This window comes from Pongo pygmaeus, chromosome 14 (assembly GCF_028885625.2).
Source record: "Pongo pygmaeus isolate AG05252 chromosome 14, NHGRI_mPonPyg2-v2.0_pri, whole genome shotgun sequence".
In the NCBI taxonomy this organism is placed as follows: Eukaryota; Metazoa; Chordata; class Mammalia; order Primates; family Hominidae; genus Pongo; species Pongo pygmaeus.
Genome location: NC_072387.2, coordinates 105,502,827 through 105,515,973, shown reverse-complemented (window position 1 = coordinate 105,515,973; position 13,147 = coordinate 105,502,827). Strand labels below are relative to the sequence as shown.

The 13,147-nt window shown below is 44.2% G+C and overlaps 1 protein-coding gene across 12 annotated transcripts in view; it reads left to right on the top strand.

The window, feature by feature from the left end:
• The first annotated feature begins 4,667 nt into the window (after nucleotides 1-4,667).
• DZIP1 (DAZ interacting zinc finger protein 1) overlaps nucleotides 4,668-13,147 on the top strand; it is a 63,384-nt gene continuing 54,904 nt past the window's right edge. For 5 of the 12 annotated variants that reach the window (XM_054445907.2, XM_054445905.2, XM_054445904.2 and 2 more), the window contains exons 1-4: nucleotides 4,692-5,024; nucleotides 5,706-5,803; nucleotides 6,161-6,374; nucleotides 7,174-8,123. In XM_054445907.2, coding sequence (XP_054301882.2) covers nucleotides 7,389-8,123 — 735 coding nt within the window. In that variant the 5' untranslated portion in view covers nucleotides 4,692-5,024; nucleotides 5,706-5,803; nucleotides 6,161-6,374; nucleotides 7,174-7,388. Of the gene's footprint in view, nucleotides 5,025-5,705; nucleotides 5,804-6,160; nucleotides 6,375-7,173; nucleotides 8,124-13,147 lie in introns of all 12 variants that reach the window. The other 7 variants (XM_063651062.1, XM_054445911.2, XM_054445910.2 and 4 more) reach the window with 3 other exon arrangements.

Below are 13,147 nucleotides of genomic sequence, written 5' to 3'. Positions count from 1 at the left end.
ACATGAAGTAAGGGAAGGTTGTTCTTAGGCCTCAAGATTTGGTGGTATTTGCCTTGTTGAGTTTTGGAGTTGCTTGGAATCTGTTACTCCTTTCTGCTTCCCTATTTCTCTCTTTTGAAATGGGAATGTTCATCCCATGCCTAAATACACCATTGTACTTTTAAAGCCCTTAGCTTGTTTGATTTCATAGATTCAAAGCTGGAGGGAATTTGTCTCAGGATGAATCATACCCTGACTCTTATCCATATCTGATTTAAATGAGACTCTGAATTTTAGACTTTTGAGCTGATACTGGAATAAGTTAAGACTTTTGGGGCTACTGGGAAAGAAGACATGTATTTTGTATGTGAGAAGGATATGAATTTTGGGGGCCACAGCAGAATGCTGTGGTTCGAATGTGTTCCTTCCAAAATTCAGGTGTTGGCAATGTGATGGTATTAAGAGGTGGGGCCTTTAAGAGGCAATTAGGCCATCAAGATGCCTCCCTCATTAATGGGAGTAAAGCCCTTATAAAAGAGGCTTCACAAAGCATTCTGCTCACTTGCTCTTTCACTCTCTCTTGCCCTTCAGCTTTCTGCCATGTGAGGACACTACCAGAAGGCCCTCATCAGAAACTCAAACCTGCAAGAGCCTTGATCTTGGACTTCCCAGCCCCCAGAAGTATGACAACATAAATTTCTGTTTTTATAAATTACCCAGTCTCAGGTATTTTGCTGTAGTGGCACAAAACAGACTCAGATATATCAATAGAAAGAAGACTATGACTATGTGTAGGTGCTAAGCAGCCAAGGAGTTGGATTTAATGGACATTGCATTTGTCTTGTTTTCATATTTCTCTATATAGGTGCCTTCCTTTGAGGATTGCTACAGTGTTTTTCAAGTAATTATGGTGGAGCTGTCATTTACACCCTGCCTTTAGCCAAACCACTGGTTGGGCATGTGACTAAGTCAACTAGAATCTTTCTCACAGGAATTTACTTATTTACCTGTTTATTTTTGAGATGGAGTCTCACCCCATCACCCAGGCTGGAATGCAGTGATACAATCTTGGCTCACTGCACTCTCTTTCTCCTGAGTCCAAGTGATTCTCCTCCCTCAGCCTCCTGAGTAGCTGGGACTGCAGGCATGGGACACTATGCCTGGCTAATTTTTGTGTTTTTAGTAGAGACGAGGTTTCACCATGTTGACCAGGCTGGTCTCGAACTCCAGACCGCAGGTGATCTGCCTGTCTCGACCTCCCAAAGAGCTGGCATTACAGGCGTGAATCACTGTGCCCGACCCTCCCAGGAATTTAATTGTTATAGTGGCAGTGAATGCAACTGAAGTTGAATTATCACAAGAACAGTGCCCTGTAATCCACAGAACAATCATGAGATGTGGGAGGTTCTAATGGCAGTTAAAATTTGATTCTTCTGCATAAAAGAGAACATCCAGATAAATGTCTTGAAAAGGTTTCTCACCTGGAAGAGATGTCTAGATGCAGGTGGTTCAAGACTGATATGACCCCTTTACAACATCATTCTGCCTTCCCATCCTTAGTATGTGGGTCTGACTTTCAGGTTCCAAGTGTGAAAGAAAATAAAATCTTGGGACCCCAAACTCACTATGCCAAAGGAGAGTTGAGCTTGACAACTGAGTTGGGGCAATACTGCCTACCATTTTGTTTCCAAACAGATGGTTGTAATTTCACAATTCCATGCCAGAGCCTTATACATAAGTCAGGTTCCCACAATAATAGAAGGCCATACACCTTCCCAGATGGCCTCCCTCACAAATAACAAAGAAATTCCCTTCAAGCCCCTAAATACATTTCTCCCTATAAACCAGCCCTAAAATCTGTTAAATCTCACAATGACTGGTATGAGATGGTTTCTCATTGTTTTGATTTGCATTTTTTTGATGATTTGTGATGTTGAGCATTTTTTCATGTTGGCCGCTTGTATGTGTTCCTTTGAGAAGTGTCTGTTCATGTCATTTTCCATCAGTCAGAATGGCAATTATTAAAAAGTCAAAAAACAACAGATGTTGGCGAGGCTTTGGAGAAAAGGGAACGCTTATACACTGTTGGTGGAAATACAAACTAGTTCAGCCACTGTGGAAAGCAGTTTGGAGATTTCTCGAAGAACTTAAAACAGAGCTACCATTCAACCCAGCAATCCAACTACCTGGTATATACCCAAATGAAAATAATTCATTCTATCAAATAGACACATATACTCATATGTTCATCACAGCACTATTCACTATAGCAAGGGCATGGAATCAACCACAGTGCCCATCAACAGTGGATTGAATTTAAAAAATATGGTACAGGCTGTTCTGCCTATGGAGTACCCTTTTTTTTTATTTTTATTCCTTCACTTTCTTAATAAACTTGCTTCCTTTTTTCTTTTCTTTTTTTTTTTCAAGACAGAGTCTCCCTCTGTTGCCCAAGCTGGAGTGCAGTGGTATGATCTCAGCTCACTCCAGCCTCCGCCTCCCAGGTTCAAGTGATTCTCCTGCCTCAGCCTCCTGAGTAGCTGGAATTACAGGTGTGCATCACCATGCCCGACTAATTTTTGTATTTTTAGTAGAGACGGGGTTTCACCATGTTGCCCAGGCTGGTCTCAAACTGTTGACCTGAGGTGATCCACCCACCTTGGCCTCCCAAATTGCTGGGATTACAGGTTTGAGCCACCACACCTGGCCTATTATTCTTTAAACCATGTATATAAAACCAAGGTTAGGTATCTGAAATGGGAATATGAGGCAAAATAATTAATATGTATTGAATCAGACAACACATGTGATTTCTGCCCTTCTTTATTTATCGCCTTCATACTAAAGGACATTAGCCTGGTAATATCAATAACTATTTTCAAATGAGAGAAATAGAAACAATCATTTGAAATAAATTCAGCTACAATGCTTTTGTTTACTTACTGTACAAAATGATTAATGTTCACCAATATTATTTCATTCTTTAGGATCATTTCTGTCTCCAAAAAGCAAATATTTATTTGAGGACTTACTAATTGCTCAAAATACTGGAATACTTGAGGTTCTTATAGTCTGATGGACGAGACAGATACCTTAATCATTAAAAAAAATTGTATACCATTATACAATTGGTATAAGTGGTTTGTGCATAGATCAAGAATGCATCATGGCTGCTAAGTCATGCCAAAGTCAATTGATTCTTCTTATTCCAATTCTACACCTGTAGGGTAATATACTGACAGTGGGGATGGGAAATACATGTAACTCAAACGGTATATCAACAAACAATATTAATTAAGCAATCATCTCTCTCTCTCTCTCTCACACACACACACACACACACACACACACACACAGACAGCTACCGAGTTTGCAAAAACCGGATTTTGCAGAGCAATGGCCCTCTCTATCTCACATTGTCTGAAATTCCTTTCTTTTTTTTTTCTTTCTTTCTTTTTCTTATTTATTTATTTATTTTTGAGACGGAGCCTTGCTCTGTCGCCCAGGCTGGAGTGCAGTGGCGCGATCTCGGCTCACTGCAAGCTCCGCCTCCCAGGTTCACGCCATTCTCCTGCCTCAGCCTCCCGAGTAGCTGCGACTACAGGTGCCCACCACCATGTCCGGCTAATTTTTTGTGTTTTTAATAGAGACGGGGTTTCACTGTGTTAGCCAGGATGGTCTCGATCTCCTGACCTCGTGATCCACCCGCCTTGGCCTCCCAAAGTGCTGGGATTACAGGCGTGAGCCACTGCGCTCGGCCTATTGTCTGAAATTTCTATCTAGAAATCTTTCCCCACAGTACTTAGAGGATTTTTATAGAGATCTCGAATTTTCTTTCAAAATAATTTTAAAATTAGACCAATTTAAAATCCCATCATGGTCATCCTAGGTCTTACGGCTTCAAATAAAACTAAAGCGAGGAATTCATCATAAATACATATTTAGCTGTTGCTATGTTTGAAGCCTTGTGCTAAAGTATGGTACAAAGTTGATTCTGTCAGGGAGAAGCACAAGGAAAGGCATTTTTACAACAGCATGTTGGTCCAGTAAAAGTTCTGCAGCTACTCCTCTCTAATTTAAAAAAATATATATATATATCTTCATTAGACACTTAGGTTTTGCAAAAGATGCCCTCAAATTTCTCACGATGGTATATACATACGTTCTGGATTACTTGTTACTTAAAAATACTGACTTTTGTCCCACGTGTTCCAATTTTAGGTTACACAAATAAGCACACTACTCCGGACCCACATCTTCTGTAATTCACAGTGCCTAACTTTCTACCAACAAAGATCCGTGCCTTTCATCCTGAAGTGGGCATAACGGAAAGAGACGCAGAAACCTACGTGGGTTTAAATCCTAGAGTGCTTCGGTGAAAAGTCCCTAATCTCGGTTTTCCATGTCACTCAAATGCGGGGCTACATTAGATAGCCTTTTCAAGGTCTTTTGCATCTGCAGACTTCTGCGATTAAAACGCATCTCATCTTGGAAGATAATTCACCTGAAGCTCCTCTGGGAAATTAGCTTGCTGAGGGCCAGACCAACCACCCGGTAGGAGCGAATCTGGTTTCTCTTTGAAAAGCCTTCCTAGGTTGAGCATCCAGCGCCAGCAACAGAGCGCGCCCCCGCACCACGTGTCTGCGCCAGCGGCGGGATTGGCTGAGCGCATTTTAGCGCTGCTGTCTAGACGCGCGCGGTCCCGCCCAGCTGCCAGAGGAGCCGGGACACCGAGGGAAGAGGCCGGAGGGAGATCTCTGAGGGGAGGGGGCGGGAGGGGGGTGGGGTATCCTGAGTCGTCCGTGGTCCGGAGTCTGGAAGGCCCTGGAGCGGCGCCAGTCGACCCGCCTCGCCACAACTTGCCCAGACCAGACACGTTTCATCCTGCGCCCTGCAAGAGGGAGCCGGCCTGCCTCTCTCCGCTTTGCTGCTCCTCGGCCTCCTCGGGCCCGGCCCGCGTCAGCAGCGACCCTGGGGTCTGGGTCCCCTATGTCGCCCCCGCTCGCCTGCAGCGCCCGGCACCCGCCCAGGAGCGCGCAGCTGGGGTGAGCCGAGACCTGGGATGCGCCAGGCGCCCACAGGATCCAGTGGCGGACGGGGCATCCAGATACCCGCGAAGCCGGCCCTCCTGCCTCTCCAGGCTGCGAGCCGAGCCTCTGCAGATCCAGCTGGCGGAGCCGCCGCAGCCCCCACTGCCTGTTTGCCTTCCAAGGATGGGCGCCGAGGTTCCCCCGGAACCTGCGTCTCTCGGCTTTTGTCTGCCGGTTCGGCTGCCCGGCGGTGCCATGAGCCTGGGACCTGAGGCGCCGCGCGAGGCTGGGGGCCTTGCCGGGGATCTGGGAGGGAGGGAACGGGAAAGCATGCCCCCTTCTTTCCTGTTCCGGCCATCTTGTGACCGAGATCCACGCAAGGGGGAAGGGGTGGTCAACCGCACGGCGCCCCACGATGGAGTGTGGCGGCCAAAGGAGATGGGTGCCTCAGGCCCGCGGGCCTCTGCGCCCAGATCTCAGAGGGGGCGCACGGGCCACCCCCACGTTCAGCTCCGAAGCCCTTGGCCCAGATCATGGGTTAATCGTTCTAACAGGCCAGAGGCAGCAAAAATAGGAGGGATAAGGGGCCAGGAGCTGATGTTTCCTTAACTAAGCGCCTAAGTTATTCGATCGTTCTTCATTCACGTGTCCATTCATCGTATTCTGAACGCCTTCTCCGTGCCTGTCCTCTGCTAGGTGCTAGGGATATATACTTGAGCAAGAGAGACCACAGCTCTTGTTCCCGCTGATCCTGCAGCCCAGTGGATGGAGTCCAGAGTCTACAGACCTGCCAGGTCGGTGTCTTGGTGCTCTTAAACAGATGGGGGAAGCTAAGTCTTAGGGCTGACAATTTGTTCTAGATCAGGCAGCAAGTAAATGACAGAATCAAACTTTGAAACTATTTATGTCTTTAGCACTTTTTATGCCTGGTTGCAGGGAATCATTCTTTTTTTCTAAAGGCCAATTAATTTGAACATATGGTTTCGAATAAACCATGTGAAATGCGTGTTTTATTTCCTGGATGTTTTTGCATGGGTTTATTTCTAGTTAACAATATCTTGAAACTGCTAAATATATTTGATATTACAACTTTGCTTCCAGTTACTCTGAATTGTATTTTCCTTTCTTCTGTTCACATATTTGGATGTTAGGAAAGAAAAAAAAAATCCTGATGTCTGGTCCAAGCAGGAATTCCCCGGTGGATTGGGGAATGTCCGGCTTTTCCTCAGCTTATTGATCTCTGTGGTAACCACTGGAGGCCCCCAGAAGACCACAGAAATGAGAGGCCTGAGGTCTACAAGTTGCTGCTAGAAATATTTTAGCCTCTCCAAAACCCAGAATGCAGCCCCGACCCAAGTTTGTAAGGTAAATACCATGGCCCTGTAAAACTTGGTAAAGCTGATGGCTAAAATCCCCCTCCATCTGTTTCTACCTTCAGCATTTTGAGAATGTATCCTTTTGGAAAGACAGGTGAAGTATTACATATTTGGGAGAGTTCTTTGGTTTGTACTTTTATCAAAATGTTATATTTAGGCTGCTAACCTACAAAGGAAGAAAGACTCCATTTAAAAAGAAACTTGGGTGTCAGAAATCTAGAAAGCCTGCCATCAAATATGAATAACTGCAAATTTCATTTAAAAAACAACTTTATTGAGATATAATAAAAATCCACCCTTAATTTTAAGGACACAATTCGGTGAATTTGGTCAAGTGTATATTGCTGGGTAATCAACACCACAATCAAAATGAAAAACATTTCTGTTATGCCAAAAGCTTCCTCATGCCCTTTTGCAGCGAGTCCCCCTCTATCACATTTAATTATATATATTTTTATTGCTTAATGTTTTCTAAATCGTGTGTAAAAGATGAGGATGAATAGATACTACTTTTTTTTTCTTTTTCTATTAATGATGGAATGAATAGATAGTTCTAATTTCAAAGCCTAAGGCCAGGGCTACAGTGAATAAATAACCAGGGGATGGCAGTTAAGACCAAATGTTCCCAGGGATGTGGCTCCCCACGCCTGCCTTAGGGACATGGAGTGTCCAGCCCCAAAGGCCAGGGAGGGTGGCGCCCTGGGGAGCCGGTACCCAGGAGGTACCCTCTTCGAGTGAACGTCTGTGTCCACTCGGGCTCGTCCAGGAGGTCTTCTCTGGTCCCGCAGGGTTCTGGGTGCACGCTGACCGCGCGCGGGCGGACGCGCCCTTTGCTCCAGGTCCAGACTTGGGCGCTGCCATAGCAACGTCCTGGACGCCCAGACCTTAGGCCGCCGCCGCCGCCGCGGAAGCAAGAAACCCGGCCTTCTCCCGCTCCTGAGGGCTGTGGCGGCGGCGGCCCGGGAGGCGGCCCAGGCTGGGTAGAGACCGCCCGGCTCCTCCTATGCAAGCTGAGGCAGCGGATTGGCTTTCAAGCATGGTAAGAGGCGGGAGGCCGGGGCGCCCCCCACGGGGACGCTGGGCTGGGGAGAACCGGGGCTTCCCCGGACCCCCAGCTCCCCAGCCTGCCCGCCCCCCATCCCCGCCTCCCGCCGCGCTCTCTTTGTGCCCCCCGCAGCCCTTCCAGAAGCATGTCTACTACCCGCTCGCCAGCGGCCCAGAGGGGCCCGACGTCGCTGTGGCCGCCGCCGCCGCGGGTGCGGCCTCCATGGCCTGTGCGCCCCCCAGCTCAGCTTCGGGACCCCTGCCCTTCTTCCAGTTCAGGCCGCGGCTGGAGAGTGTGGACTGGCGGCGGCTGAGCGCCATAGACGTGGACAAGGTGGCGGGGGCCGTGGACGTGCTGACGCTGCAGGAGAACATCATGAACATCACCTTCTGCAAGCTGGAAGATGAGAAGTGCCCACACTGCCAGTCGGGGGTGGACCCGGTGCTGCTGAAGCTCATCCGTCTGGCGCAGTTCACCATTGAGTATTTGCTGCACTCACAAGAGTTCCTCACCTCGCAGCTGCACACCCTGGAGGAGCGGCTGCGCCTGAGCCACTGCGACGGCGAGCAGAGCAAGAAGCTGCTCACCAAGCAGGCGGGGGAGATCAAGACGCTCAAGGAAGAGTGCAAACGCAGGAAGAAGATGATCTCCACCCAGCAGCTGATGATCGAGGCCAAAGCCAACTATTACCAGGTGGGCAGCTGTGTGTGAGCACGATTCATAATCCAGTAAACAACTCAGTTCCCATTTGATAGGCCTGTCCCGTATCACCACTCTTTCTTCTTAAAGATTTATATTGTATCTCAGAAGACACAGTATATTTAAGCAAAAACAGTCATTTTAACCAACAAATGTCATTGTTCATTACCTTCTGCAGACGACCAGGGTAATAATTAAACAACAAATGTCGTCTGTGGTACTTTATGGAAGTTATCTAAATGCTGGTTGTTGAAACACTTTCCTCCTCCGAATCAACCTCATCATGAAAAAACCATATACAAATTGCTGTTGAAGTCAGTCCCCAAACGATGCAGAATGTTTAAATTTGTAGGGTCTTTTTCTCATTTTTATAAATTTTGAAATATTTTCAAACTGACAGAAAAGTTGCCAGGAGACTGTAAAGAATTTTCATATGCCCTTCACCCAGATTCCCCCATTATTAACATTTGCCACAGCTCCTCTATTTCTGTATACATATTGTTATTACTTTTGAACCATTTCACAGTGAGTTGCAGATCCTAAATATTTCGATGTGTATATTTTCTAAGAACAAGAACATTCACTTACATAACAGTATTTAAAGAATAAAATATTTTTATCTTCTGGTCTTAATCTTCTACTGTTTTGGGTTAGACCTTGAGTCCAAGATAAATATTGCAATTTTTGAGTATAACATAAACCAATGTATTTTTTTATTGACTAGTTGGAGGAAGTGCAGAAGGTATAAACAATGATTGAGAAAGATATTGAAGTGAGCAAGATTGATGTCATGCCCTTACTTTCTAGTCCTTTCAGCTGACTATGGCTTAAAAAGCCTCACTGGATTTAGGAATAGTGGAGCTGATGCATGAATGCTGGAGAGAACTGGGTGCAGGGCAGAGAAAATGGTGCAGTTAATATTGCTCAGGACTGACCCAGCAGGAGTGTTGAGTGTTCTTTTTTTTTTTTTTTTTTTTTTGCTGCTTGAATGTTGCTAGAGCTTTTATTCATTTCTTTTTTTTTTTTTTAGTTGTTTTTTTTTTCCTTTATTATTATTATTATTGAGTGTTCTTAAGATAGGGGAACAGTGGCCGGGTGCAGTGGCTCACACCTGTAATCCCAGCACTTTGGGAGGCCGAGGAGGGCGGATCACGAGGTCAGGAGTTTGAAACCTGAGACCATCCTGGCTAATGTGGTGAAACCCCGTGTCTACTAAAAATACCAAAATTAGCTGGGCCTGGTGGCATGTGCCTGTAGTCCCAGCTACTTGGGAGGCTGAGGCAGGAGAATCGCTTAAACCCAGGAGGTGGAGGTTGCAGTGAGCCAAGATCGCGCCATTGCACTCCAGCCTGGCAACAGAGTGAGAATCCATCTCAAAAAAATAAAAATAAATAAAAATAAAAAAGATAAAGGAACAATTAGGAATATTATTAGAAGGACTTAGTGTTTGGTCTTGGGTAAACAACCCTGAGGTATAATCTTCAAATGACACTGGGCATTGCTAATTGCTTGTTTCATAAATGCTGCTTAAAAATTAAATATTTACAAATAGTGCTAAGACGGTTTTTTTCTTGTGCAACAAATACAATGGATTCTATTTAAACATTTTTAAAGGTTTATTATAGTCCAGCTTTAGCAGCCATCTAGTGAAATGTTAAAACCTCTAACATACAGAAATTGTATGTTTATAAACTTTTTTTTTCCTTTTTTGGGGTTACTATAGAAATAGCTGTTATGAGAGAAGATTTTCTTTCTTTCTCTTTCTCTCTCTTTTTTTTTTTTTTGAGATGGAGTCTCACTCTGTCGCCCAGGCTGGTGTGCAGGGGTGCGGTCTCGGCTCACTGCAGCCTCCATCTCCCGCGTTCAAGCGATTCTCCCACCTCAGCTTCTCGAGTAGCTGGGACTACAGGTGTGCACCACCACGCCCAGCTAATTTTTGTATTTTTGGTAGAGATGAGGTTTCACCATGTTGGCCAGGCTTGTCTCAAACTCCTGATCTCAAGTGATCCACCCACCTCAGCCTCCCAAAATGCTGGGATTACAGACGTGAGCCACCACACCTGGCCTAAGAGAAGATTTTCAAATGTGAATGATAAGTAATGATTAAAAGGTAATGACTCAATTTATCAAATGAGTGACACCTACTACTTTTTCAGCTACCAGACCTTGGCAAGTTGCTCAACCTCCCTGTGCCTCAGTTTCTACTCTGTGAAATGGGAATATTAATTGTACCTACCATATAGCAGTTGTTAATGGGGATTGAATGACTTAGTGCATAGACTGTGCTTAGAGCAGTGCTTGGCATGTAGTTAGTTATTGTTTTAGCTAATACCTGGGAATGAGGGAAAAATGTTTTGTGGCATGACAAATACCAAAGCTGACTTACTACAAAATGTGAACAATCGTATGACTGCTATCATGTGAGTTTTTCTTTCTTCCCCTATACAGAAAATCCAAAGCCTAGACCCCTTGTTCTGACACAATGATTGGGTCCACTATAATGCGGTTTTACTATAATGCAGTTTTACCTTTTGAGAAATTGTGGTCTCATTCTCATTCTCATACCACCTCTCTTTGTCCCTATTCCCTTTGCTTTAAGAAATCATAAGAACTGAGTAGCTGAGACAAAAAAAATTAAAGATGCCTGTTCTTGAAGGCTTGAACACACAGACACAGACACACACATGCACATACGCACGCACCCTAATGGGTTTTTTCCCCATGGGGTGTGCGCATGTCTGTGTGTGTGTGTTGTGTATAAGGGGGGTAGTGATGGCAATGTGTAAGGTCTTTTTCCTCAATATTTTATTAAAAGATTTAAAACGCAGAAAAATTGAAACAACAATATAGTGAATACCCATATATGGGGGATTTTAAAAGAAAAACCTCATTGATTTTCAAATAAAAATTAGTATTGCAATATTATAAACATACAAAAAAGTGCATAGACTAATGTAAGACACATCATATACCCACCTCTTAGATTTAACTCAGGTTAGGCTGGGCGCAGTGGCTCACACCTGTAATCCCAGCACTTTGGGAGGCCAAGGCGGGCAGATCACCTGAGATCAGGAGTTCAAGAGAAGCCTGGCCAACATGGTGTAACCCCATCTCTACTAAAAATACAAAAATTAGCCAGGTGTGGTGGCGCATACCTGTAATCCCAGCTACTTGGGAAGCTGAAGCAGAAGAATCACTTAAACCCAGGAGGTGGAGGTTGCAATGAGCTGGGATCACGCCATTGCTCTCCATCCTGGGTGACAAGAGCAAAACTCCATCTCAAAAAAAAAAAAGATTGAACTCAGGTTAGCATTTTGCTATATTTCCAAGATAGCAAATGTTTAGAGTTTTAAACATCTTAGAAATAAATAATTTTCCCTTCCTCGATTCTCAGGGAAAATCTTTGTTTGACTATATTCTTCCTATTTATGTTTATGAACATATAAAATATTTTTATGAACATATGTATTCATAAGACAGTGTTTTTAAGTTTGAAAATTTTCTATAAATGATATTATACTTATAGATCTGTACTAATCTGCCAAGGCTGCCATAAAAATAACACAGGTTAGATGGTTTAAACAACAGAAATGTATTTTCTCACAGTTCTGGAGGCTGGAAGACAAAGATCAAGGTGTCAACAGGGATGGTTCCTGGTGAGGCCTCTCTTCCTGGCTTGTAAACAGTCACCTTCTTGCTATGTCCTCATCACATGGCCTTTTCTGTGTTTGGAGAGAGAGAGAGAGAGAGAGATCGCTAATGTCTCTCTCTCTCTTTTTCTTTTTTTAAAGTGAAGGGGTCTTGCTATGTGTCCAGGCTGGACTTAAACTCCTAGGCTCAAATATTCCTTCCGCCTCAGCCTTGCAAATAGCTGGGACTATAGGTGTGAGCCACTGTGCCGCACTTACCCTATCAGCTTAGGCCCCCCACCTTATGATCTTATTTAAACTTAATTATCTCATTAAAGGCCTCATCTCCAAACACAGTCACAGTGGGAGTCAGGGCTTCTCTCCCTGTTTCGAGAGTTACGCTATCCAGGTTGGTAACATTCACATTCTCTTAACCATAATGTCTTACTTGTTTTTTTTCACTGGTTTTATATTTATGTGCTCATTCAAAGTCCTTTCACCTCAACATCTCCATTCTTGAGTTTCTCATTTTGAATTATCTCTTAATTCATAGGATTGTCAAAATGATTTTTCTTACCCAGAAGGCCCAAGAGTGCTGCATATCTTCAACTCTATCAAGTTTGAAAGACATATTGGATGAAGAATATTCTTAGTCACACTTTCCCTCTGAACTTTTTAGATGTGGTTCCTTTGTCTTCTGGCAGTAAATGTTGCTGTGAGAAGTTTGAGGGTGGCCTAAAGCTTTTCTTCTTGTGAGTGACTTGCTTTTTCTGCCTGCATGGCTGAAGAGTCCCTTCTTTCTGCTTGAAGCCTAGTAGCTTTTCTAGGGTATGTCTTGGTGTTGAGTGTTCTATATCAGTTTTCCCTGGAACCTTAATCTGCAGTGAATTCTTAATCTGCAGATTCAGCTTTCACTGCACTTCAGGGAAACTCTCTTGTATTCAGTCTTTAAATTTTGTTTCATTTTTGGCTTCTCTACTTCTGGGAAACCAGTTACCTTTATGTAGTATTGATTTTGTCCATCAATTCTCCGTACTCTTTGGTTTCTTTCTCATTGCTTTAATCCTTTCCTTCTAATCTGCATTCACTGTGATAAATTATGTCAGTGTTTCCTTTAGTGAGCAATTCAGTTTTCAACAGTCTCTTTTATTTCTTGCTTTTTCTTTTCTTTTCTTTTTTTCTTTCTTTTTCTTTCTTTCTTTTTTTTTGTTTTCTTGAGTCAAGGTCTCATTTTGTCACTCTGGCCCCTAGTGCAGTGGCACAATCTTGTCTTACTGCAACCTCCACCTCCTGGGTTCAAGTGATTCTCCGGCCTCAGCCTCCCGAGTAGCTGGGATCACAGGCGTGTGCTACCACACCTGGCTAATTTTTGTATTTTTAGTAGAGACA